Source organism: Cololabis saira, chromosome 16, assembly GCF_033807715.1.
Source record: "Cololabis saira isolate AMF1-May2022 chromosome 16, fColSai1.1, whole genome shotgun sequence".
In the NCBI taxonomy this organism is placed as follows: domain Eukaryota; kingdom Metazoa; phylum Chordata; class Actinopteri; order Beloniformes; family Belonidae; genus Cololabis; species Cololabis saira.
The window spans coordinates 566,240-594,189 of NC_084602.1; the positions used below are offsets into that span (position 1 = coordinate 566,240).

General features: G+C 46.6%; 1 protein-coding gene across 5 annotated transcripts in view; it reads right to left on the bottom strand.

The window, feature by feature from the left end:
* Positions 1 to 634: 634 nt before the first annotated feature.
* mipol1 (mirror-image polydactyly 1) overlaps positions 635 to 27,950 on the bottom strand; it is a 178,450-nt gene continuing 151,134 nt past the window's right edge. For all 5 annotated transcript variants that reach the window (XM_061743488.1, XM_061743487.1, XM_061743485.1 and 2 more), the window contains 2 exons: positions 25,537 to 25,731; positions 635 to 1,539 (listed from right to left, as the gene is read on the bottom strand). In XM_061743488.1, coding sequence (XP_061599472.1) covers positions 1,473 to 1,539; positions 25,537 to 25,731 — 262 coding nt within the window. In that variant the 3' untranslated portion in view covers positions 635 to 1,472. The remainder of the gene's footprint in view (positions 1,540 to 25,536; positions 25,732 to 27,950) is intronic.

Sequence of the window (27,950 nt, forward strand, 5' to 3'; positions counted from 1 at the left end):
CTACTAGTCCTGGTTCCAGCTCTACTAGTCCTGGTTCCAACTCTACTAGTCCTGGTTCCAGCTCTGCTAGTCCTGGTTCCAGCTCTGCTAGTCCTGGTTCCAGCTCTACTAGTCCTGGTTCCAACTCTACTAGTCCTGGTTCCAGCTCTACTAGTCCTGGTTCCAGTTCTACTAGTCCTGGTTCCAGTTCTACTAGTCCTGGTTCCAGCTCAACTAGTCCTGGTTCCCGCTCTACTAGTCCTGGTTCCAGCTCTACTAGTCCTGGTTCCAACTCTACTAGTCCTGGTTCCAGCTCTACTAGTCCTGGTTCCAGCTCTACTAGTCCTGGTTCCAACTCTACTAGTCCTGGTTCCAGCTCTACTAGTCCTGGTTCCAACTCTACTAGTCCTGGTTCCAGCTCTACTGGTCCTGGTTCCAGCTCTGCTAGTCCTGGTTCCAGCTCTACTAGTCCTGGTTCCAGTTCTACTAGTCCTGGTTCCATCTCTACTAGTCCTGGTTCCAACTCTACTAGTCCTGGTTCCAGCTCTACTAGTCCTGGTTCCAGCTCTACTAGTCCTGGTTCCAACTCTACTAGTCCTGGTTCCAGCTCTACTAGTCCTGGTTCCAGCTCTACTAGTCCTGGTTCCAGCTCTACTAGTCCACGTAGACGTTCCAACTTCTGGGCTGAAGCCAACGTGGAACTAAAAACCTGCAGGTCCTCTCAGACCTGCTCTACAGGCCTGGATCCAGACCCTGGTGGTTGGTAAAGGAACTGGCATCAGACTGGTGCAGCATCCAAGAGCTCTGATCTGTTTCCTGTTTGGCAGTGAGGTTGTGTAGCTCTGACCTTCCTCACTTATCACGGTGGTCTCTAGCAGTGAACAGCTGATGGGTTAAAGTCACCAGGCGACGATGCTCCACCTGCTCTGCTGAAGTTGGAGTGACTCAGGGAAAGTTGTCAAAGTCAATTTTTAATTTGAAGTTTTTAGGGAACATGAAGTCAGAGCGGCGGCTCATTTGTCACACGAATCCTCTGAAATTAAAGTGTTTCTGTTTCAGAGGAGACACAAATCTTAAATCAACACAAGAACAAAGGTGAGGACGAGGAGGAGGATGACTGGTAGGAGACGAAGGCTCTGCAAAGGAAGCCGGATCAGAACGCTAAAACCTTCAGAACGCTGCTGCACACATGAACTGCCATGTCAAAGGAAGGCTTTTACTGCAGGAGGAAAAAATGAATGTTTTGATCAGTCTGGTCACTGTAACCATGACAACCACTGAGCCGATCACGATCACTTTATTCAGGTTCAAAACAGTTAAAAGCTGAACATGCCAAACAGGCATCTTGACGTCTTCACACAAATATGTTTGAGGACCATTATAACCCCAAATTCAGAAGATCAATTATCCCCAAAACAGAAAGAGCTGCAGAGGAATTACAGAATAAACATATACATAACAACATAAATGAAGGGGAGCATGATTTTGATCGATCAAATGACCGCACGGAGACTTCCTGTTCCCACTTTCTTCCTCAACACCTCCACCAGACGCTCCAACCTGAGGAAGAGGAGAAGATACCAGCATTAGGTCACGAAACATCCAACAAACATCCAACAACCTAAAAGAACCAGCTTCACAGGGAGATAAGATATCAGCATTAGACTTGGTCTAGTCTGAATCCAGGAAGCAAGGACCCACAGTGCCTCTATGGGCCAGACCCTAGTGGGCAGTAGAGGAACTGCAGGTCTGGATCCAGACCCTGGTGGTCAGTAGAGGACCTGCAGGTCTGGATCCAGACCCTAGTGGGCAGTAGAGGAACTGCAGGTCTGGATCAGACCCTAGTGGTCAGTAGAGGAACTGCAGGTCTGGATCCAGACCCTAGTGGGCAGTAGAGGAACTGCAGGTCTGGATCCAGACCCTAGTGGGCAGTAGAGGAACTGCAGGTCCGGATCCAGACCCTAGTGGTCAGTAGAGGACCTGCAGGTCTGGATCCAGGCCCTGGTGGTCTGTAGAGGAACTGCAGGTCTGGATCCAGACCCTGGTGGTCAGTAGATGAACTGCAGGTCTGGATCCAGACCCTGGTGGTCAGTAGAGGAACTGCAGGTCTGGATCCAGACCCTAGTGGTCGGTAGAGGAACTGCAGGTCTGGATCCAGACCCTAGTGGTCGGTAGAGGAACTGCAGGTCTGGATCCAGACCCTAATGCAATGGTCCTCACTCCTGGTCCTCCAGAGCCGCTGTCCTTCAGGTTTCTGATGTTTCCCTGCATCAACACACCTGATTCATTAGTGGTCATCACCAATGTTTCCTCCAGGTCTGCACAGTTCTGTTGGTGACACAGTCATCTGTGTCAGGGTTTACTGGAGCAGGGAAACATCAAAAAACATGCAGGACAGCAGCTCTCGAGGACCAGGAGTGAGGACCACTGCCCTAATGCTTGGTGCTCCTGGATTCAGGCCCCTTGGATCAGGCTAAAAGTGTTGTTTTTCTAGGCATTTAGTACTTGTTTGCTTCTCTGTGAAAAACTGTGGAATCAGTCGGTACTCTAAAGATGGAGAAGATGGTTGTACTGCTTGGATAAGACCCCTCAATCATGAAAAAGCAATGGCCATTTGAGATCAAAAAGTTGTATCCATAAAGAAAAAGAAAAATGGAACAAGAGAATATTTCTTCCATTTCAACTATAATTTTCCTCACAGGATAAATAAAGGATATCAGTGTTTTAGTTTTTAAAAGTGATGGCTGGTAGATTTTAAGCTGTGGTAGGAGTTCAGCCTCAGTTTCTGATTGGAGCAGGTTTCCACGGCAACCTTTTTCCTGACATGGAGATGGTTGGACATCTTTGAATTCTTCTTTGAGCAGAATCAGCTGATGGAGCGTTGGATGACCTTGCCCCCTCCCTCTGCAGCTCAAATTAAACTTCCCATCATTAATAAGCAGCAGCTCCATCTCAGAGCAAACATTCTTCTTCATCGCTGAAACTTAGGAGACTCCTCATCACCCTCAACCCCACCCACCCAACCCCCCCACCACCCCCTGCTGGCAGCCAAATTAGAGCAGAAAGCTCCAGGTTTGAGTCTACGACAAAGGCTCGGGACGCAGACGGAAGCTTAAGCTTTTTTCATCATGAACTCATCCCCTCATCTTCAGGCTGATGAGACGAGCAGCAGCAGCGGCAGAAGTCACGTTATTCAGAATCTGTGCATCGTGCTCCTCCGGTCCAAATCTGAAGGATTAATTCTTCTTGATCAGCTCAGCGGCAGACACTCTCACCCACGTCCGCTGAATACGAATCACCCGGACCAAACCTCCTTAGTCCCATACGCTTAACTGGAGTTTGAACGCCTGCAGAGCCTCTGACGGCTGTCAGACACTGAAATAGGAAACTGGCTCATCAATGAGAACTATCACCTGTCCTCCAGCAGCTATGTGAAAGATATGCTGGCCTGCAGGGTTCCTCTCATTGCCAATAAGCCTCAGGACTATTTCCTGATCAATATATCAATTAATCACCTCTTCAATCCTGGGAACTGTAGGTACCGTGAATAAATCACCTAATGAAAACATGAAATGTATCAGGTTACATTTGAATCCCAATTGGAATCCTAAATTAATCTCTCAGATGAGGAAAGCTGCTGTTGGCCAGCAACGTTCCCAGCCATGTTCCCAGCACCATTCCTGATCAGGAAACTGGTGTTGACCAGCAACGTTCCCAGCAACGTTCCCAGCAACGTTCCCAGGAACATTCCTGATCAGGAAACTGCTGGTGGAGAGTGAAGTCACCAGCAACTTTCCCAGCATCGTTTCTGATGAGGAGGGCTATTGTTGCCCAGCAACATGGAATGGAATTGGTTAGCTGGTCTCTTAACGCAATGGACCAAATGTTATCGACGGGAAGAAAGGGCAGAGTTTGCTGCCGGGCACACAATGGACTCCTGGCAGAAGTGGAGGATCGTTTGTCTGTCCATATTGTCGGTCGAGGATGTTAAAGATGCCTTCATAATTGGATTACTGATAACAGGATTTCTGCATTTTGGAGTTGGCGCTTACCTGGTATATTTTTGTATTTTTTTTTTTACCTTGTCTGCACACATATTAATGATTGATACCATGACGGTAGAAACCAAATCCACCGCCTGCGAGGCCCCCCCCCCCCCGGCGGCGGCCGAGGGGGGTGGGGGGGGGGTGGGGGGGTGGGGTGGGGGGGCCCACGGCGCGGGAAGAAGCAGCCAGGGATCCCGCGGCGGCGGACCGCGACCCAGGCAATCCCCGGCCACCCGGTCCGGGCCGGACACGCGGCCAGGAGGCCCTCACCCTTCAGGCCAACGACCCCCCAACGACCCCCTCCGGGCCAGCCTGCCCGGAGAGACAGAGCCGCCCCGGCCGCCGACGCGGGCAGGCGCACCCGTCCCCCACGAAAGTGGCCCTCCAAGACCAGAGGGGCGCCCCGCCGCAGAGGCAGCGGGGGGGACCGGAGACGGGCCCGGAGAGAGGGAACCCCCCAACAAGGCGACACCCGTGCAGGCCCGACAACGGAGGGCCCCAGACCCAGGCATCCCATTCATTCATCCATTCAACTATCCGATATCTATACTAATAATAATATGATATACTATACATAATATTAATACTACTACTAATAATAATAATACTAATAATAATAATAACCATCTTTGTATAATATAATATTGATAAATTATTAAGTTTTGATGTCCTGCCAATGGAGGCTCAAATCCTCCATGGCAGGACCCTTCCATACCGCATTCTCACCGACACAGACATACAATCACGCACCGTTTCCCCCTCCCCGGGGGGGTCCAGCACCGCCAGAAGGCACCCCAGGCTGCACGGCGGGCCCCGCCAGGCCCGGGTAACCCGACCCACCTGTCCCAGGCCGGTGAGGGAACGCGGGTGATGTGGGACCCCCTCCAGCCCCTGGTGTTGAGTGCATGTGATTAATGCCATAAAAACAGGGAGGGGGGAGGGCTAAGTATCGATTGACACCCCCCCCCCTCCCGAACTACGTGTCCTTGTCAAATGTATTTATTAAGTGTTGAATGTGCAGTGTCTATTTTGCTGTGAAAACCGTGAGGCGGGGAGTGCCGGGCCACGCGGGACAGTGCCCCCCACGACCCGGACCCCCCGCCTTTCGCCTATGTGCGTATGAATTATGAATATGAATTGTGTAGGGGGGGAAAGAGGGGGAGCAGGACCAGCAAAGCCGGCCCTGATAAGACACCCGCGTCCCCCCACCGGCCATCCAGTAGACGGGGGCCGGCCCTCCGAGCCGGGCCAGGGCCCCACCGTACCTCCACGGGCGCCCCCGGAGCCCCCAGACGGAGGGGGAATTGGTCCAACATCCTCCCATTCATACTGACAACATAAGACATAGATACCTGGGAATGGTGCCACCCCGCCGTCGCGCCCGCCCGTGCACCCCCCGGTCAGGGGAGGCCCGATCCCCGGACCCGGCCCCACCCCCCCCCCGAGGCCACCCCGACGGACAGCCCAAGGGTCACGGAGTCCCCACATCCGCAGGGGCACTTGGCCCCCGCCCAGCGACGGAGGACCAAGGCAGCAATGCCCCCCAGCGCAGACAGCCACCCCCCAACTAGGCAGAGCCGGGCCCTCCGGGTGGGACCCCCACGTCCACGGCCCAGCCCCCCCCGGGAGGCCCGGAGACGTCCAAGGCACAGCCCCCCGCCCGAGCCCTCCCCAGCCACCCCCCCCCACCGCCATGAGGCAACCCCCCCCACAGGCCCCCAAGGCCCCCACCGGCTAGGGACAGGGCCCCGCGGCCCCACCCACCGCCCCCCAGGGGTCACCAGAGGCCCGCGCCCCAGACCCCCCAAGCCGACCCCCAACCCCAAGGGCTACGAGATCACCACCCCCTTAAGTGCCTATTTGAGACTCAGCCTTATTTTATTTCTGAATGTTTTTTATTTTACTGTATTTGTATTGCATTTTTCAATAATGCACCTGGCCTAATTGGTTTGCTGATGTGCTTGAGCTTTTTCTTTTGAATTTCATTTATGAAACAAACTTCTACAATAAAAATGTGGATTTCAAATCTTCTCTTCTTAGGGCCTGATTTACTAAAGGTTTGCGTGTGTAAAAACGTGTGCAAACTTGACAGCACCCGCAAACCAAGGTGCCAGCTGATCTACTAACAGCGTGCAAAGAATAGCGTGCGCAAAATAACACACGCTATTCATTTAGTACTTTTGCCCCTGATGAATATGGGGCGTACCCACCAGAACGCACTAAATACTGGGAGGGGAAAATGCAAATTGGTCCATTTACCACGCGCAATGAGATTTACCAAGCCTGAAAGTTTTTGCGCGTATTGTGATGCGTCTGTATTTAATACGTTCGAAAGGAAGGTGCTAATCTGCCCAGCATTACGCAGCGATGGCTGCTTGTGGCAAGGAGGCGACATCCAAAATCAAAGAATACGCAGAGAGAGAGTCTTTATTCTGCTGCATGCTATTTTAAAAATGGTTGCACAAGTTTTATTAAAGGACACTTTTTCTTTAGTTCTTCGCCTTCTTGCCACCTTCTTTTAATGTGCCCCCCTCCACTCGCCCACAAGCAGGCCAAGCCTTTGTGCCAAACTTTGTATTTTATTAATTACTTATCTTATTGAACGTGAAATCATCCTTCGTAAATTACATTTAAAAAATACATTTACAAAAAAAACAATTTTTTTTGTTATATTTGCATATATCTGTTTTGCTCCGAGTCTGCGCCCACTCGCCGCCGACTCTGCTCCACCTGCGCGGACTCTGCGCCGAGTCTGCGCCACCCCGTTCTATGTGAAAAAGGCTTAACTCAGAGGGGGAACACTGAGTCTTTTTTTGGACATTTTGTTGACATTTTCACTGTCAACTGCGGATTCTGGTGTTTTCCTCTTTGCAGCAAGTTTAAACAAATCCTCCTCCATTACACTATCCTCCTCTCCATCCAACACAGACTCAGCCATCCCGGTGGCAGTCTGTCCAGTCAGCCCCTTCAACAGAGCCTGACTTCCAGACTCTGCCATCTAGCTCTGTACACCGGTCGCTTCGCTCTGCACAAAAACCTGTGCCCCACTTTGCGCTTCGCCCGGCGCACCGCCCGGCGCAGCAGAGCCGACTGTCAGCTCTGACAGCCGGCTCTGCTGCCTGCCGTTCCCCCGCTCTGTCGGGGCATGAACGGATCAACTTGATATATTGAAAACATGTATGTGACCTCGTTGTGTGTTACGAGTAAAACGTTTTCAGTCAAAGTAAAATGTGCGCTTCCTTGCATTATTTACATCTAAGTGATTTTATTTCTCCACATGTTTTAGACAGATTATTAATAGGAAAGCAGTGAGAATGCACTTTTTTCCTTAAAATGCTGTCCTACAGGACTGATTTTGTGCCCGCCCTAATAAGCCTCGTGCCCCCTCTGAATATTTGCTCTGGCGCCGACCCTGTCTCTAACTCCAACTCGTCAAATTTCATTTTGCGCTTGCGACTATCCTGCTTTCCATCCACTCTCCATGGCGCAAAGTTTGCGCTCGCAAACCGTAAGACACGCAACACCTCATTTAAATACTGAGGTTTGCACCTGTTATCAATTGCGCACGCAATCTTAGTTGATCACCCGCAAAACACGCAACAACAGCACGCGCAAACTTTTTCAGTGCACACGCAATTTAGTACTCTTTATTTAGGATCTTAGTAAATCGGGCCCTTAGTGTTTTCAATTGATCAGTCATGCACTGCAATTTTATAATGTCCTAGAATTCAAATTCTTTATTTGGGGACCTTTAGCAGATATGATATTAAAATGTGATTAATTAGATTAATTAATTAATTAATTAATTATAAATCCTGTAATTAATTAGATTTATTTTTTTTAATCGCTTAACAGCACTAGTTGTAAGCTATTCTGGCCATTTCAAAGCTGCCTGGCATGGGTGAAGAGATACGCTGTGCGACCAACACCCTGGTAGACCAGTCTCGCCACAATCTCCCCAGATGTTATGAAAATAAGACATTCTACTCCAGAGGTCACTAACAGGCGGACCGCGGTCCGGGTCCGGACTCGGACGCCGTCCTCCGCGGACCCAGACCTGTAATCAATAAATTACAGAGGGATTATACATTTTGACGGGGCACTTCTATTTTAACAAGCGCAGCTTTACTATTCTTTACGGCATTTGTTTAGCAGACCTTACAGACCAATTGCATACGAGTTAAGCCATCCCACATGATGCTGCTCAGCCAAACAAATCCGTGTAATTAGCTTGACTCTATATACAGAGATGAGAGGCGCGTAACAGGTGGAGAGGGAAGTTAGCGATATAGAGGGAGATGACAAGGAGAGACGAGTGAGCCGGAGACAAGAAGAAAGACGGAGAGACGAGTAAGTGCGAGACAGGGAGAAAAGTAATGGTGCTCTCTAAAGGCTGATTTATGGTTCCGCGTTACACGAACGCAAAGCAACGGCGTAGGGTACGCAGTGATGCGCGCCGTACGGTGCATGTCGCCGCGTACCCTACGCCGTTGCTTTGCGTTGGTGTAACGCGGAACCATAATTCAGGCTTAAGAAGAGAAAAGTGGACAGTGAAAATAAAGCTTTCAACCCAGAATGGACAGATTCATCCTTGTTCAGTCTTCCCACTGGGACACAAAACCAGTGTCTCATACGTTCAGAGCCTGTGGCGCTTGTTAAAAATGCTAATGTGAAACGCCACTGAGACAAAACACAAAGTTTTTCATCAAACATATTCACTCAAGTCTGAACTGAAGTCACAGAAAATAAGCTGACCATCTTAAAACATGTTTGGGTCCACACACAGCTGTGAGACAGCTTTCTCCACAATGAACATAATTAAAACTAAATATCGTTCCAGGCTCACCAATGAACATAATTCAAACTAAATATGGTTCCAGGCTCACCAATGAACATAATTCAAACTAAATATGGTTCCAGGCTCACCAATGAGCACCTCCACATGTGTATGAGAACCTGACACCATCCAGCCCAGATTTAAAGTCCTGGCAGGAGAAATTACAGCTCAGTTCTCTCACTGAACGACAGAAAGTGGGGGCATAAGATTATAAGACAGGAAGAAAGAGGAACTGTAAAACCGTTTGATTGTTCAGATGAGTTTATATTCATTTATTATAGAAATATGTTGAGACAGTTAAAGAAAAAGGGAAATTCAAACTGCTGGTAGATTTTATTTTATTTTTCAAATGCTATTTTATTTATCTTTTTTATGTTTTATTGCAGTCCTTTAACCTAATAAGAGAAAAAAATGTGTAATTCAAGTTACACATGTATACTTCAATGTTAAGTGACAAATATTTTTGAAATGTACTTTGTTTGATATATATATATGCGTCCCGGGTCCCGCGTCCCGGGTCCCGGGTCCCGCGTCCCGCGTCCCGGGTCCCGCTCCGCGCTGGTCCCGGGTCCGCTCCCCGTCTGCTCCCCCGCGCTGGACCCGCTCACACACGCGCTGTCGGGGAGCCGGTACCGGGGTTTGTATCCGACAGGAGCTCCAGTCCGAATTTCCAGACCTGTCTCGGCCACCTGATCATCATCATCCCTTCATCCAGCCCCCCCTTTCCATTCGTCCTTATAATGACTCCGGCTGGAAACGTCTTATGCAAAGTTTTTCTTTTAAAAATCACCATAGGTTTCTGTCCATCAGCTGCGCCAGTCAAGCGCTACATAAATGAGAATCTGTGTGTGTCGCCGCGAATACACACCCGCGCATGTCGGGGTCCGGTACCGGGTTTGTAACCGACAGATTTGGCTGCAAATTTCGGAGGGTGAAGCTGATCAGACCTGAGACAGACCCCAGAAATCTCTGCTCGCAAAGCGGCCGGGAACCAGGTCGATTGGACCGCTTGGGGAACCAGGAAGTCGGGTTGCAGCAGCGCCCATCACCGCGCTGCTCCAGCCGCTGCTTTAACCGGGGAAAGTCACCGGTTCCGACATGCAAAACACACGCGCGCTGCAGAACAAGTGTGCTTATTTAAATAGAGCGGGAGCAAAACTTAGTTTGATTGTATTTTATTTATATGTATTATGATGTTCTGGACCTTCGCTTGAGTAAATTCTCAGCTCACCTCAAGTTGGTTTTGATACTTTTCCAGTAGGGGTCTAACCGAGTAGATACATTTCTGTAACTACTCTGCCGAGGTTCTAAGCAGGCTGAGTCGGGATGCATCTGACGTCATCACACTACATGCCACTGATTGGTCGGGGGGTTGGCCAGTCTGAGTCAGGATGTGGATATCTGTTGAAGAGGGACTCTGACGGCGGCTTCTTGTTAATTCTTTTCAACCGGCGATGGCAGCACAACTGTCTGCTCCGTGGTCCAACTCTGAGGTGCAAACGTTCATAAACCTGGTGACTGAGGAGAGAATTCAAAGGGATCTAAACGGGGCAATAAGGAACGAAAATATCTACCAGGAGCATTGTCAGTCTGTAGCTGCTCACGGCTACCAACGGACCTTTCAGCAGCGCCGAGACAAGCTAGAAAAGGTAAAAAGCCTTGCCGCTTGAAGACTTTTCTCGTTCTCATTTTTTAACTGTGTATTGAACACAGGCTATAGACCAAGCAGCACTTATGCCATATCCTTCCTTCTTCATTTGTGTCACACACTGAACGCCATTAGGAGGCCTGTGGAGACCCCCCAACCCCCTTCCTTAAATGCCAGTCTTCGTTATGATGTTGTTAAATTGTTTGAGTATGTTGCTTTTCTCCATGCTGAGGTGTTTTTTTGCACCTTCATACCCCCGATATATCCCTTTTAATAGTTTGGGATTTATTTAAAGCATACCTTAGGGGGCAAATAATTTCCTTCACTGCAAATATGAGGAGGAAGGCCATGCAAGAACGCTTAGAACTAGCCAAGCAAATCAAGGATATAGATCAGAAATACTCTCTTGTCAAAAACCCTGATATTTATAATAAGCGTGTGGAGCTCCAAACCAAATTCAACCTGGTTTCAACGTACCAAAAAGAACGTCAACTGTTGTGAAGTAAGAGCTTATTTTACATCCATGGTGATAAATCAGGGAAATTGTTGGCTAGTCAACTGAGGGGTCTTAAATCAAAGGGGCACATAACAAAAATTCAAATGGAAGATGGGACTATAACTTCGAATCATGTAAAGATCAATAATACATTCAGGAACTATTATTCCAAACTTTACACCTCTGAATTTTCTAACACTAATTCAATGAATTATTTTTTAAATGACCTCAGTATCCCTACACTTTCCACTGATGAGAAAATGAAATTAGAGGAACCGATAACAAAAGAGTACATTGCTGCAGCTATTCTTTGCTTGCAATCCGGTAAGTCCCCTGGGCCTGACGGGTTTCCAGCAGAATTTTTCAAGGCATTTTCCCCTCTTCTTTCATCTCACCTAAGTGCAGCTCTATCTGACTCATTCAAACAAGGCAAACTCCCGACTTCATTCTATGAGGCATGTATCACACTCATTGCCAAAAAGGACAAAGACTGACTGAGTGCTCATCATTTAGGCCAATATCTTTATTAAATGTTGACACCAAAATCTTGTCTAAAGTCTTGGCCCGGAGATTGGAAAGCATACTACCATCAGTCATCTCAGAAGATCAAACTGCTTTGTCAAGAATTGACAGTCATACTTTAACATACTTCGTCTGTTTGACATTCTGTACTCTCCCACCGGGGGGGCTGAATCTCTCTGGATGCAGAAAAGGTGTTCGACCGGGTACAGTGGGCGTACTTATTTGCGACGTTAAAGAGATTTGGCTTTGGTCCTAGTTTTATCACCTGGATAAAACTTTTATATTCATGCCCTGTCTCCTCAGTCCTGACCAACTCTCAGCTGTCACAGCCCTTTACCCTCAGTCGCGGAACCCGACAAGGGTGCCCTCTAAGCCCGCTTTTATTCCACCTGGCAATTGAGCCATTAATGATAGCGATACGGAACTGTGAGAGGATCTCCGGTATATGGCGGTATGGTGTTGAACATAAGGTGTCTCTGTACGCGGATGACCTTTTGTGTTACATTTCGCATCCAGATATCTCAATACCTGTCCTGCTGGATCTACTGAACAATTTTAGCCAGTTCTCAGGCTACAAACTAAACCTGAATAGGTCTGAACTTTTCGTTGTCAGTGAGGGGTCGACGGCGGTGGGATACACCAACTTTCCTTTTGTGAAACACAAATTCACTTACCTGGGCATTGCCGTAACAAAAAAACATATGCACCTTTTCAAGGAGAACTTTATTACTTTGCTAAATCACACAAGACAATGTCTCTCACAGTGGTCACCTCTCAACCTCCCTGGCTGGTCGAATTAATTCGATAAAAATTACTATTTTACCAAAGTTTTTACACACGTTCCAGTACGTGCCAACATTCATTCCTAAATCATTTTTTGACTCACTAGACTCTGCTATCTCATCATACATTTGGAAAGGAAAACGGCCTCGACTAAATAAGACGCATCTCCAAAAATCTAAGAAAGATGGAGGCAACTTCCGTTTCTATTTCTGGGCAGCCAATATCCGTTGCATTACAGCACTGAGACACAGAGACAGCACTGGTTCGAGTTACGAATGACCTTCTTATGGCCTCAGATAAGGGATTAGTGTCCATACTGGTTCTACTGGACCTCAGTGCTGCTTTTGACACTGTTGATCATGGCATTTTACTGCACAGGTTAGAGCATGTTGTTGGGATTAAAGGGACAGCTCTACGTTGGTTTAAATCATATCTATCTGACAGGTTCCAGTTTGTTCATGTACATGAGGTTTCTTCAGAACAGTCGAGGGTCTGTTATGGTGTTCCGCAGGGTTCAGTGCTAGGGCCAGTCTTGTTCAGTTTATACATGCAGCCGTTGGGAAGTATAATCCAGAATCACGGCATACACTTTCATTGTTATGCTGATGATACGCAGCTCTATTTGTCTATGAAGCCGGATGAAACAGAACCATTAGTTAAACTTCAGGCATGTCTTAGGGACATCAAGGACTGGATGTCCAGAAATTTCTTGCTTCTAAATTCAGATAAAACAGAGGTTATCATTCTTGGTCCAGAGCATCTTAGGAAGGGATTAGATGGTGTTGCGATGGCTTCCAGTGCAACTGTGAGAAACCTTGGTGTTGTTTTCGATCAGGATTTGTCGTTTAAACCATATGTTAATCAGGTTTGTAAAATAGCGTTTTTCCATCTCCGTAATATTGCAAAAATTAGGAAAATCCTCTCGCAGAGGGATGCAGAGAAACTAGTTCATGCGTTTGTATCTTCTAGACTGGATTACTGTAATGTGTTGTTAGCAGGATGTCCAAGTAATTTGCTGAATAGGCTCCAGCTGATCCAAAATGCAGCAGCACGAGTACTGACAGGAATTAGCAGGAGAGACCACGTCTCTCCAGTGTTAGCGTCGCTCCATTGGCTACCTGTAAAATTCAGAATTCAATTTAAAATTTTATTACTTGCATATAAAGCCCAAAACGGCTTAGCTCCGCAGTATTTACAAGATTTGATAGTGCCTTATGTTCCTGGCCGAGCTCTCCGCTCCCAGGGTGCAGGTTTACTCGTAGTTCCTAGAGTATCTAAATGTAGATTTGGAGGGCGGGCGTTCTGCTATCAGGCACCATTACTTTGGAACCAACTTCCAATCTGGGTTAAGGAGGCTGACACCACCTCCACCTTTAAAACTAAACTTAAAACCTTTCTGTTTAGTAAAGCTTATAGTTAGTGTTAAGTAAACCTCTAGCTGGTGTTGGTAAATCTCTAGGTAGTGTAAACTTTAGTGTGTTAGAGTCAGTAGTCATTGTCGCAGCTATAGAACAAAACTATAATAGTTAGTCTCAAATATAGCTTCGCGGTAGATATGCTGCTATAGGCTTATGCTGCAGGGGGGCACCGACATGATCCGCTGGGCGGTGCCTCTCACCCTTCTTCTCCTCTCCTTTTCCCTTCCTCTCTTCTCCATTTCCATTTTTATTTATTATAAATATCTCATAGCTATCATTTTTGTCCATTGTTCCTGTAGTTTCTTGTGCCGGCCCCCCTTTTTTCTCTTTTGTGTATGTTTGCAGGCCGGAGCCTCAGGAGCTGCGTTCTGGCCTGTGTTCCCGGCCCTCCCCCCCCTCTGGTCATCCCATTGCTTCTTCCACCTGCCTGCTGTGCTGCTGACGCCCCCCCCCCCCCCACCTCTGGTCATCCCGCTGCTGCTTCCACATGACTGTTGTGTACTGCTGACGCCCCCCCCCCCCCACCTCTGGTCATCCCGCTGCTGCTTCCACCTGCCTACGTGGATGTCTGCTGTTGCTGCTTCCGCCTGCCTGCACCCCCCCCCCCTCTGGTCATCCCGCTGCTGCTTCCACATGACTGTTGTGTACTGCTGACGCCCCCCCCCCCCCCACCTCTGGTCATCCCGCTGCTGCTTCCACATGACTGTTGTGTGCTGCTGACGCCCCCCCCCCCCCCACCTCTGGTCATCCCGCTGCTGCTTCCACCTGCCTGCTGTGTGCTGTCGACGTCCCTGACTCCCCCAGTCTGGCCTTCGGCAGGAGGGTCCCCCCTTATGAGCCTGGTCCTGCTCAAGGTTTCTTCCCTCCTAAAGGGGAGTTTTTCCTTGCCACTGTTTGGCTTAAGGCTTTTCTCCCACTAAGGGAGTTTTTACCTGCCATTGTTTATGTAATAATTGCTCGGGGGTTTATGTTTATGTTTATGTTTATGTTTATGTTCATGTTCTGGATCTCTGGAAAGCGTCTAGAGACAACATCTGTTGTATTAGACGCTATATAAATAAAATTGAATTGAATTGAATTGAATTACTTTCTGGCCACACTTTCAGAGTAGACCTGACCGACCCATATGGGTGTCAATGGAGGTAGGATCAGCCCAAAACATTTCCATTCCTGCACTTCTTGCTCACTCCCTTTCACTTCAACTATACCCACAGATAACTTTGTGGTACGGCACACACTGAGGGTGTAGACTCAGTTCAGGAGACATTTTGGCCTTCTTGCTTTCTGCCTCTCAGGCTCTATTGTAGCTAATCATCTCTTTCAACCTTCCCTACTAGAACTAAAATTTCAAGAATGGAAAAGTCTAGGTGTCTGTTGCTTTAAAGATCTCTTTATTGATCATTTATTTCTATCATTTGAACAACTTTCTAAATTTTTTAATCTCCCAAACTCACATTTTTTCAGATATTTACAGGTAAGGGACTTTCTTTGATGCCGAATACCAAATTTTCCTGTGGGACCAGATTTGAATATCGTTGACTCATTTCTCTGTTTACAACCATCACATAAAGGGTTAATATCGGTCATTTACAGTAAATTGCTCTCTGTAAGGCAAGCCCCCTTAATAAAGATTAAAACGGCGTGGGAACAGGATCTGAATTTGTCTATACCGGAAGACACGTGGGTGACAGTCTTTAAGTTAATAAATGGCACATCTCTTTGTGCTCGTCACTCTTTGCTACAATTTAAAGTGGTTCACAGAACTCACATATCCAAGAGTAAACTATCCAGTTTTTACCCAGATGTAGATCCCTGTTGTGACAAATGTAAGAGAGAGGAGGCTTCTCTTATCCACATGTTCTGGACATGGCCCAGTCTGGAGAAGTTCTGGAGGGAAGTCTTCCAGACTTTATCCCTCATTGTTGGTTTGGACATAGTACCCAACTGTGGCAGGGTGGAGAGGTTGATGGGACACGCACCTGTGTCCCATCCACCTGAGTGGCTGCCGCTCTCCACCCTGCCTGCCTTATAAGGGAGCTGGACAGCAGCGGAGGGGCCGATGGAGCTGCTGCTGAGGAGCTGTGTGTGCTTGTGCTTGTGCACGTGCGTGGTGAAACTTGTGGCTGAATAAAAAGGGTTCTGCACGAAACTCCGTGTCTCTCCATCCTTCGGTCGGGCCCCGTGGCACTCGCCCTGCCACACCAACCTTTTAGTTGGTCTCTTTGGTACCATGGGAAGCGAGGCTGATTCCCATTTGAGCCTGGCTAAACGTTGAACTCTGTCATTTGCTTCTCTGCTTGCCAGACGGGCAATTCTGTTGAGGTGGAAGGATGCTGCTCCGCCCACCCACGCTTGGGTGATGGATATTATGTCCTGCCTAAATCTGGAAAAAATATACTATTCCATCCATAACTTTACAGAACATTTTCATAAGGTGTGGGGGCCTTTCTCAGAACACCAATTTTCAGATCAGTGGCACTATCCCTACTTAAATCCCTTTAATATTATCATTATTATTGTTTCCTTTTTTAAATATATTATTTAGTATATGTTTGGAGATAAGTTTCCTTCATATGTATTTTCTACTGCTCACTTCATTACTCTCCTCGAACTGAAACCTGACTTCCAGCTACTGTGTTTTTTTTTTTTTTTTTTTTTTTTTTTTACTGCTACAGGAATCATGCCTATTGTTATATTTACCTTTGATGTGCAACCTGACTTGTTGGGATATGTGGGGGGTGGTGGGAGGGCTGAAATGGGGGCTTGGATGACTGAGCATTTCACAGTTCTGCCATGTGCATCTGTTTTTGTGGGAAAAATCAATAAAAATATGTTTGAGAAAAAGAAAGTGCTTTTGACTACAACGTTCCCAGCAACATTCCCAGCAACGTTCCTGATCAAGAAACTGGTTTTGGCCAGCAACGTTCCTGATCAAGAAACTGGTTTTGGCCAGCAACGTTCCCAGCCACATTCCCAGCAACGTTCCTGATCAAGAAACTGGTTTTGGCCAGCAACGTTCCCAGCCACATTCCCAGCAATATTCCTGATCAAGAAACTGGTGTTGGCCAGTGACGTTACCACCAATGTTCCCAGCCACATTCCAGCTCACAGCACAAAGAAAGAACATGAAAAACAGACAACCAGTGTGTAACCATGGCCGTTCTGGTACCTATATGGCACTTTTGCACTAGGACTTACTCAGCTCGTATGCCTTTACCCGCCTCTACTCGTTTGGTTTTCCACAGCCAGGGGAGAAGTGGGGGGGTTGGGGTGAAGCTGCTGTGACGTACTCGATTGCGCAACCGCTTTGTTCATGTCAGCGCTGATGAGAAATCAGCTGGAGCCGCGAGCGGCTGAGAGTAAAACAGCCCGTCTACATCCCTTTTTTAATTCTCTCGTCAGTCACCAGGTTTATGAACATCTGCACCTCAGAGTTGGATCACCAAACAGACGTTTGTGCTGTATAATAAAATCGCTGCCAGCCGCGGGTCACTCTCGCTCTGACTCCCGCTTCCTGATTCAAACGTCTGACGGCCCCGCCCCCCCACCAATCAGAGGCACAGAGGGTGGTGACGGCCCGCCCCCGACCAATCAGTGGCACAGAGGGTGGTGACGGCCCCGCCCCCGACCAATCAGTGGCGCGGAGGGTGGTGACGTCGGAAATAGTCCCTGCTCAGCCCTGAGATAGAACCTCACTGAAATGGTTACAGAAATAGTATCGGCTTGGAGCGGCTCTACCCGTCTCAGCCCGAATGCAAAAGTGCAAAACGGGGCCGTGGCGGGTAGAACCGAGGAGAAGCGATACTAGTGCAAAAGGGCCATTAGAGAGTTGTCTACGAATGTCCAAACACCTCAATAAAGGATTGCTGGAAAGAAGAATGGATTAAAAGTCCTCTATAACCATGTGACACTGATAAAGGAAATGTCAATTTTCTCCTAATGAATGTTCATCCAGAAACTGATGAATCATGGGGGTACTTCGGATTTCACTGCTGTTGTTGGATTTGGTCCTTTTAACAGGCCTGTTGGTAAGGTCCCAGTACGTGTGTAGAAACAGAGTAGGAGGTCAGTGTATTTCAGTGTGTCAGCAAAGTCCAGCTGACATGTTTGTTCTTCTGTTGCCATGGTAACTAATAACAGCAATTATCCTGTTACCTGTCTGTGAATGATGTGGTCTACTATATGAGCTTATCTGAGGAACATATGCTACTGCAGCCCAAACATGATTCATTTATGAATGTTTAATCAGAATCTGATCTTTCAAACCAGACTGAAGACTGGTGGACTAAAAGAAACGGTTCAGCATCCTGCTGGGAGCTTTTCCTCCTTTGGAGGCCAGAAAAAAAGAAATGGGAACATTTCCTGTGAAAATGCCGTTGTAAATGCTAAGAATTAAAGAAAGAATTAAAATTAGCTGAAAGCATTAGAAAAATTGATGAATTGTGCTGAAAAACTTGAGAAAACTGCTGAACACTGCGGAAAAAAACTATAAAAGAAACTGCCAAATTCTGCTATACAAAGCAGGAAATTAACCTGTGCCTGCATGCACACACAGGAAAGTGAAGAATCTGAAGAAGTGTCTTCAGTCAGAGGTTTCTTCAGATCTAATGAAGCACAGACCACAAGAGCAGATCCTTCAGACTGCTACAGGAGATCCTCCAGACAGCAACAGGAGATCCTTGAGATTGTTACAGGTGATCCTTGAGTTCAATAGAAGAGATCCTTCAGACCGATAGAGGAGATACTTCAGACCGATAGAAGAGATCCTTCAGACCGATAGAAGAGATCCTTCAGACCGATAGAGGAGATCCTTCAGACCGATAGAGGAGATCCTTCAGACCGATAGAAGAGATCCTTCAGACCGATAGAGGAGATACTTCAGACCGATAGAAGAGATCCTTCAGACCGATAGAAGAGATCCTTCAGACCGATAGAGGAGATCCTTCAGACCGATAGAGGAGATCCTTCAGACCGATAGAAGAGATCCTTCAGACCGATAGAGGAGATCCTTCAGACCGATAGAGAAGATCCTTCAGACCGATAGAGAAGATCCCTTCAGGACACTAAAGGAGATCCTTCAGAATAATAGAAAAAGTCCTTCAGACAGCTTAAAGCAGCACAACGGAACTTTCAGCTTTGTTGAGTTTGGCGCCTCCTTTGGACAAAAATCGGTAGTGCTTTACCAGAAAGAACACTACATTTCCCATGAGCACCAGCGCGTACTGCCGGAAAACCCCTGTCCCCGCCGCTGCATTTGTTTTGATGAGAGAAGACGGGACGGACTTTCCAAAACTACTTTTCTGTTTTCAGCGGTCGTTTGCAGGATGGATAATGAAGAGGTAATGTATCTATTTTTGGCTAAACAATATAATATGACGATGTTGAAAAACACTAAGTTCAAATTGGTTTTATTAAGTTGTTTCAGCGAGATAATGCGCCCTACAAACTCATACGCTCTGCACCTTTTTCCTGTCACGTTTTTTAGAGGGACTTCGTCATAAATTAGTAGTCCAACATACTTACTGACAAAATAAAAAAATACTTTATAACCTGTGAATAACTGAATGCCCATTCCTTATATTTTGCAGATCAACCCTGCACAATTTTACAGTTCTCAGGAAAAATACTAGAAATGTTCTATACATTTTCTTCGTATTGCATTATTTCCTCTAGTGCTGTAATTCTATTCAATTGTATTATTATTTTATAAAGCTTCCTCATTGCGAATTACACATTTTTATGATCACTATTATTTCTCTGTCTGAGAGACAGAGAAATCTCCAAAACCCAAGACGAATCCCCAGTATGTGAAAACATTCTAATTTTGATTCTTATTGATCATAGAATTCTACATTTACATTTGTATCATAACAATTCTGTCTCTTGTTTTATCAGGAATCTGCTGTTCTTGAGAACACCTCTACCTCTGCATCATCAGAGTTTGAACCCCCACAAAGACAGAACCGACACGCAGCATATATATCATATATATATATGCATATACATATCGCCAGTTTGTGCTCTGGCAGCATGATGTTTGGAAAATAAGAGACACCTTTCCAGACCCAATGGGACAGTACACTGGTTTCAGGGCTCCCCGTCTTCTGTAGAATGGAACCTTTATGAGGATTACTGCTAATATTTTGATATTGGTTTTTTTTTGTTCCATTTTTTCCTGTACAGTTGTTTTTGTGTGTTTAAAATAAAGACATTTGTGCAAAACAAGACAGACTTTTATTTACACACCTTTCAGAAAATAGAACATTCTTGAACTTTGTCATTTGCATAGTGACAGCAGTTATCCCATACATACTTATTATAAACAATAAGTAATCTGTATCACAGTAGCAGTAATGAACAACTGTATGACAGGATAAATTACTGTGAATAAAGTAAACAAGTGTAAATAGAGTAGTAGAAAAATAAACTAAAAATAATGAACTGATAATAAAAACTGAACTATGAAACAGTGTAAGAAGTTACTGTAAATAAATACAATGACTATAGTAGCAGTAGCATCTTGTGTCCATCCATGTTTCGTGCTGGGAGAGTCCGCGTGCGATTCACTGCTGGAGTGTAGGAGAACCTTCCCTGATGATTCACTGCTGGAGTAGGAGAACCTTCCCTGATGATTCACTGCTGGAGTGCAGGAGAACCTTCCTTGATTCACTGCTGGAGTAGGAGAACCTTCCCTGATTCACTGCTGGAGTAGGAGAACCTTCCCTGATGATTCACTGCTGGAGTGCAGGAGAACCTTCCTTGATTCACTGCTGGAGTAGGAGAACCTTCCCTGATTCACTGCTGGAGTGCAGGAGAACCTTCCTTGATTCACTGCTGGAGTGTAGGAGAACCTTCCCTGATGATTCACTGCTGGAGTAGGAGAACCTTCCCTGATGATTCACTGCTGGAGTAGGAGAACCTTCCCTGCATGAGGATGTTGATTCTGGAAGTTTTCCAGATCTGATGTAGTCCTGCAGAGTGTGAGAATAAAGATACAAAAACATTATGTCTTTCTGATAATTACTGACCTATAAATCATTCAACATATTTTGTTGATCACAAGTTTGCATTTTTTTCTTTGTTGAAGTCACTGTAATTATGCAGAAAGTAAAAGCAAGTAATGTATAGCTATAGAAAAATTAGAGAAATGTATATATTTATACACTCACAAGATAAAACGACACATTATAAGCACCATAAGGTTTCTTTTACTACTCTTGTTATTATTTTAATATAATTCCAACAAAGTAAATTTATTTTATATGCTTATATGGTGTTTATATTGTATTTTTTTTATCTGGAAGTGTATACTTTGCCTATATATTTCATTTTTCTGGCTATATTTTACTATATCTACAAATGTGTTGCTTTTACCATCAGTGTATAAGTATCTGTATATACAGACCTGAAGAGTCAAAAGGTTTACATAGATATTGACATTTGATACAGTAGCAACACTTACACCAGCTGTAGTTTCAGGATAATTGTTTTTGTAAAACACACTGACATAGGTGTTGACAAAAGTGCATACCTGGAGGTGATGAACGTCTTTACATCCTTCAACCATCTCGTCCAAGACGACGGCGCTGCAAGGGCTTGTAGCGAGAGAACGCCGGGCCAATGTTTATTCTCCACCGGGCATTTAGCTTGTTACTCTCCCGCTTTCTTTTTTTCGCCTCCTCCGCTCCGTTAAAACTTTTATTTTCTTCGTTTTTTTCGCTGCTTCGGCCATGATACCAGCTCCTCGTTTAGCTCAACACCAGCTTCTGCTGAGCTCAGCCTCTGCGCTCCAAGCCCCGCCCATTTTTGTCTCGACTACGAATCAGGAAGGAGGGGGAAGTGACGTATGTGCCGTAAAGCAGTCAAAGTCGTAAAATTTGTAGTTTTTTAGTGTGGCAGGGTTCCTACCATGCTCCTCAAAGTTACATAGTGCCAGTGAAAGCGATACAGACCCCCTCAGATCATGACAGAGGTGTCATTAAACCTGTTGGAAGTTGATGTACCATCACAATGACTCTGGAAATATGATATTAAGGTGGAAAAGTTACGTAGTGTCGCTTTAAGGAGACCATTCAGATCGATAGAGGAGATCCCTTCAGGACACTAAAGGAGATCCTTCAGACCAATAGAGGAGATCCTTCAGATGAATAGAAGAGATCCTTGAGACCAATATAGGAGATCTTACAGACAGCTAAAGGAGACCATTCAGACCGATAGAGGAGATCCTTCGGGCAGGTAAAGGAGATCCTTCAGACCAATAGAGGAGATCCTTCAGACAGCTAAAGCAGATCCTTCATCACAACGGCCCAAAACATAATCGGCTGCACTCTCCACTCCCTGGAGGAGCTGTACAACACCTGGTGTCTCAGGAAAGCCAGGAAGATCATCAAGGACCCATCTCACCCCGGACACTCAATCTTTGAACTGTTGCCATCAGGCAGACGTTTCAGGACACTGAAATCACGCACAAACAGACTCAAGAACAGTTTCTATGCCAGAGCCATAACTACACTCAATACTGCTAAATAATCAAACTGACTTTTTCCATGTGCCATACTGACTAAACCGTGCAATACCTGACATAGAATCGTGCAATACCTGTATGTTGTCTTCCTGTTTGTGTCCTTTTAGAGATTATTTATTTTTATAGTTGTTGTTGTTTTAATCTATCTATTTTTTTAAACCATGCACCTTAAAGATAGCATCCATATTCGTTGTACCTGTACAAATGACAATAAAGACATTCTAATTCTAATTCAGACCAATAGAGGAGACCCTTCAGACAGCTAAAGGAGATCCTTCACACCGATAGAGGAGATCCTTCACACCGATAGAGGAGATCCTTCAGACCGATAGAGGAGATCCTTCAGACCGATAGAAGAGATCCTTCAGACCGATAGAAGAGATCCTTCAGACCGATAGAGGAGATCCTTCAGACCGATAGAGGAGATCCTTCAGACCGATAGAGGAGATCCTTCAGACCGATAGAAGAGATCCTTCAGACCGATAGAGGAGATCCTTCACACCGATAGAGGAGATCCTTCACACCGATAGAGGAGATCCTTCACACTGATAGAGGAGATCCTTCACACCGATAGAGGAGATCCTTCACACTGATAGAGGAGATCCTTCGGGCAGGTAAAGGAGATCGTTCAGTACAATAGAGGAGACCCTTCAGACTGTTAGAGGAGATCATTCAGACCGTTAGAGGAGATCCTTCAGACAGCTAAAGGAGATCCTTCAGACCATTAGAGGAGATCCTTCAGACCGTTAGAGGAGATCCTTCAGACAGCTAAAGGAGATCCTGCAGATCGATAGAGGAGATCCTTCAAACTGATAAGGGAGATCCTTCAGACTGATACAGGAGAACCTCAAGACCGATAGAGGAGATCCTTTGGACAGCAAAAACAGGTCCTTCAGTCCAATAGAAGAGATCCTTCAGACTGATACAGGAGAACCTCAAGACTGATAGAGGAGACCCTTTGGACAGCAAAAACAGGTCCTTCAGTCCAATAGAAGAGATCCTTCAGACTGATATTCAATTCAATTCAATTTTATTTATATAGCGTCTAATACAACAGAGTTGTCTCTAGACGCTTTACAGAGATCCATACCCAGAACATGACCCCCGAGCAGTTATTACATAAACAATGGCAGGTAAAAACTCCCCTAGTGGGAGAAAAACCTTAAGCCAAACAGTGGCAAGGAAAAACTCCCCTTTAGGAGGAAGAAACCTTGAGCAGGACCAGGCTCATCAGGGGGGACCCTCCTGCCGAGGGCCAGACTGGTGGGTCAGGGACGGCAACAGCAAGGGTACACTGTAGACACAGGAGAACCTCAAGACTGATAGATGAGACCCTTTGGACAGCAAAAACAGGTCCTTCAGACCAATAGAAGAGACCCTTCAGAGAGCTAAAGGAGATCCTTCAAACAGATAGATGAGATCTTTCAGACAGCTAAAGGAGATATTTGAGACCAATCGAGGAGATCTTTCAAACAGCTAAAGGAGATCCTTCAGACTTATAGAGGACAACATTCAGACCAATGGAGAAGATCTTTGAGACCATTATAGGATATCCTTTATATCAATAGAGAAGACCCTTCAGACAGCTAAAGGAGATCCTTCAGAGCCGTAAAAAAGAGATCCTTCAGACAGCTAAAGGAGATCCTTCAGACCGTTAGAGGAGATCCTTCAGAGCACTAATGGATATCCTTCAGACAGTTAAAGGAGACCATTCAGACTGATAGAGGAGATCCTTCAGACTAATAGAGGAGATCCTTCAAACAGCTAAAGGAAATCCTGCAGACCGATAGAGGACAACCTTCAGACCAATGGAGGAGACTCTTCAGACAGCTAAAGGAGATCCTTCAGACCAATAGAGGAGATCCTTCAGAGCGATAGAAAGATCCTTCAGACCGATAGAGGAGATCCTTCGGAGCACTAAAGGAGATCCTTCAGACAGCTAAAGGAGACCATTCAGACTGATAGAGGAGATCCTTCAGATTAATAGAGGAGATCCTTCAGACCAGAGGCGTCTGGGAGATTTGCGAGGCCCTGTGCGAAACGGCCAAAGGAGGCCCTCGCGCAGAATTTGGGGGTTTTTCGGGTCCGATCGGGTGTCTATATGCGCAATTTTAACTCTCCAATTAGCAAAATACTGGACACCTTCCCCTGCAGTGGCAGAGCGTGGGTCTCAGTACAGAGGGGATTCTTCAGAAAGCTAAAGGAGATCGTTAAAACCAATCGTGGAGATCCTTCAGACCGATAAAGGAGACCCAATAGAGGAGACCCTTCAGACAGCTAAAGGCTGTCTGAAGACAGACCGATAGAGTAGATCAGTGGTCTTCAACCCTGGTCCTCAGGACCCCCTGTCCTAGATGTTTTAGATGTTCCCCTGCTTCAGCACACCTTGATACAAATTACTGTGTCGTTAACAGACTTGTCCAGACCTGGATGACAAGCTGATGACGACCATTAATTAGATTAATTAATCAGGTGTGTTGATGTAAGGAAACATCTAAAACATGCAGGACAGGGGGTCCATAGGACCAGGGTTGAAGACCACTGGAGTAGATCTTTCCAACCAATAGAGTAGATCCTTCAGAATCTGCTAACAGCATGCTAACTTGCAAGATCTCCTTTGAAATAGAAAAAAATCACATCCAAAATGGTTTTATGGATGAACCAGTAAATGTGTTTAAATCTGCAGTGAAGTTAGACATTTTAACCTGGAGGTCCCTGGTGACTGACTCACTATTGGATCTAGACCCTAGCAGCCAGTCGAGGGACTGTAGCTTAGTTCCTGGTGAATCTCAACCCAGACGAAAAGTGCTTGATTGAAACCCAATATAAACTCACAAGAAACCCAAAAAGCTTAAGCTTAAACCGTGCTACAAAAAGTAAAAAATAAATGTGGTGATGTCATGGGACTTGTTTAAACTTTTGAATGGTGTCTCCAGCTGAAAGTATGGTGAAGTAGATAGCTATCAAAGAGGAGGACGTTTTTCAAAAGGCTCTCTATTCATTTTCAGTGCTTCAGGTCTCTTATATTCATAACAGAATTATCTCCAAAACTTCAAGGATTGAAAGGACCAAAAGTCCTCACAGTCGGTTCTGAAGGAGCTGAATTTGTTGATACCTGAATGGCTGAAATAGGTGAAAGTGTGCAAGACTGGTTATATGCTGAAGGTGGAAAGAGAATCTCAGTATATGAGAATGCTGTTCTCAGCATTCACACCAATAAATGAAGAAGGATATAAAAGTAATAAGTAAAATTATCAGTGAAACTCCTGGGTCAGGACCTGACCTGCGCACTCGCTCAGTCGCCTCACGCTCCACCTCCTGGCAGCGCCGAAGCTCTGCCTCCAAACTCTTCTTCTCCCGGGACAGTTGCTGCAGCTGGACCAGGAGGTGTGGCGTTTCAGGGGGTGTGGCCTCCTGAGTCCCCACCACCGATTCCAACATGGCATCGCATTGCGAGGGCTGGGGCTGAGGAGCCCGGCTGTCAGAGAAGGAGGAAGAGAAGTGTCAACGTTGACTGTAATAGCTGTTGGATTTGCGGTGCATGATGGGAAATCATAACCTAAATTCATGCACATTTTCCCAGCGAGCACCTAACCTGCTTGGTGCTAGCCAGGAGGACCACCCTTTGAGCAGAATCCATGTTTCTACATAGGAACTCTGTCGATGTCAGCTACCCACCAAGAATCCCTTAATCGGGATCACTCAGGTGAATGAACTGGACTGGTGAAGATGGAGAGGAGGAAACACTGCAGCAGATCCTACACATCCTGCCTCATCTTCATCTTCAGAAGGAATCACAGAGGCAATAGCAACTGGCGTTAGCCGTCTCATTTGTGGGTTCATTTGTAGCAGAAGGTGTTTTTTTTTTAATATATATATTTTTATCCCCGATTTTTTACCCATCACCCAGTGCTCCTACCTAAGTCAGTCCTGGGCATTGCGATCCTCTACCAACCCCAGGGGGCCCCTGCACTGAGCTCAAGTCTCCTCCTTACTTGTGGACGCTTCTTTCCACCAGACAGGGTGGGGCTTCTCCGGCCGGACGTAGCGCGTGGAAGGATCACGTTATTCCGGCCAGATCCTCCCCACCCCATCTGGCTCCCCGGCTGGCCAGAAGGAGAAGGTGAATTAATGAGCAAATAATCAGAATCAGCTTTATTGGCCAAGTTTAAGCATGCCCGACAAGGAATTTGACTCCGGTTATTTTGCTCACTGTACACAGATTTAAAAAGTAGCAACAGTAAATAACACATGTACAGTAAATAAACAATGTGGCACTTATTAACATATATACAATTAAAAAAGTGAAAGGTGCAGCAGTATGAGGTAGACATGATATGAGGAGCATATCAGGGGCCGGAGGGGATCCGGTTTGGGAACCTCAGGATTTCATCTCTGCTTTTTGCAGATGATGTTGTCCTGTTGGCTTCATCAGACCGGGACCTCCAGCATGTGCTGGGGCGGTTTGCGGCCGAGTGCGACGCGGCAGGGATGAGAATCAGCACCTCCAAGACCGAGGCCATGGTTCTCGACCGGAAAAGGGTGGCATGCCTTCTCCGGGTGGGTGGGGAAGTCCTGCCTCAGGTGGAGGAGTTGAAGTATCTCGGGATCTTGTTCACGAGTGAGGGAACAATGGAGCGTGAGATTGACAGGCGGATCGGTGCAGCGTCCGCAGTAATGCGGTCGATGTACTGGACCGTCGTGGTAAAGAGGGAGCTGAGTCGAAAGGCGAAGCTCTCGATTTACCGGTCAATCTACGCCCCTACCCTCACCTATGGTCATGAACTTTGGGTAGTGACCGAAAGGACAAGATCGCGGATACAAGCGGCCGAGATGAGTTTCCTCCGCAGGGTGGCTGGACGCTCCCTTAGAGATAGGGTGAGGAGTTCGGTCACCCGGGAGGAGCTCGGAGTCGAGCCGCTGCTCCTTCACGTTGAGAGGAGTCAGCTGAGGTGGCTTGGGCATCTGTACCGGATCCTCCTGGACGCCTCCCTAGGGAGGTGTTCCAGACATGTCCCACCGGGAGGAGACCCCGGGGAAGACCCAGGACACGCTGGAGAGACTATGTCTCTCGGCTGGCCTGGGAACGCCTCGGACTCCCCCCGGAAGAGCTGGAGGAAGTGTCTGGGGTGAGGGAAGTCTGGGCATCCCTGCTGAGGCTGCTGCCCCCGCGACCTGGTAACGGATAAAGCGGGAGAAGATGACTGACATGACTGACTGACATGATATGAGGAGATTATTGGGAGGTGCGTTGTTACAGCATATTGCACGGTGATTGATTCTCTGAGACTCTATGAGTGATGAGAGTTCATTAGAGCAACAGCTTGGGGGAAGAAATTGTCTCTGTTTCTGGAGGTTTTGGCGTACAGAGCTCTGTAGACCTGTCCAGTGGGGAGGAGTTCAAACAGACTGTGTCCTGGGTGTGAGGTGTCTGCAGAGATGCTACCTCCCCGTTTCCTGGTCCTGGATGACTTGAACGTAGAAATGCATCAGATCACACCGACCTGCTGGTCCAGGACTAAGACTGGACCATCAGCTGGTTTAGTCTGGATCTGCTGGTCCAGGACTAAGACTGGACCATCAGCTGGTTTAGTCTGGACCTGCTGGTCCAGGACTAAGACTGGACCATCAGCTGGTTTAGTCTGGATCTGCTGGTCCAGGACTAAGACTGGACCATCAGCTGGTTTAGTCTGGACC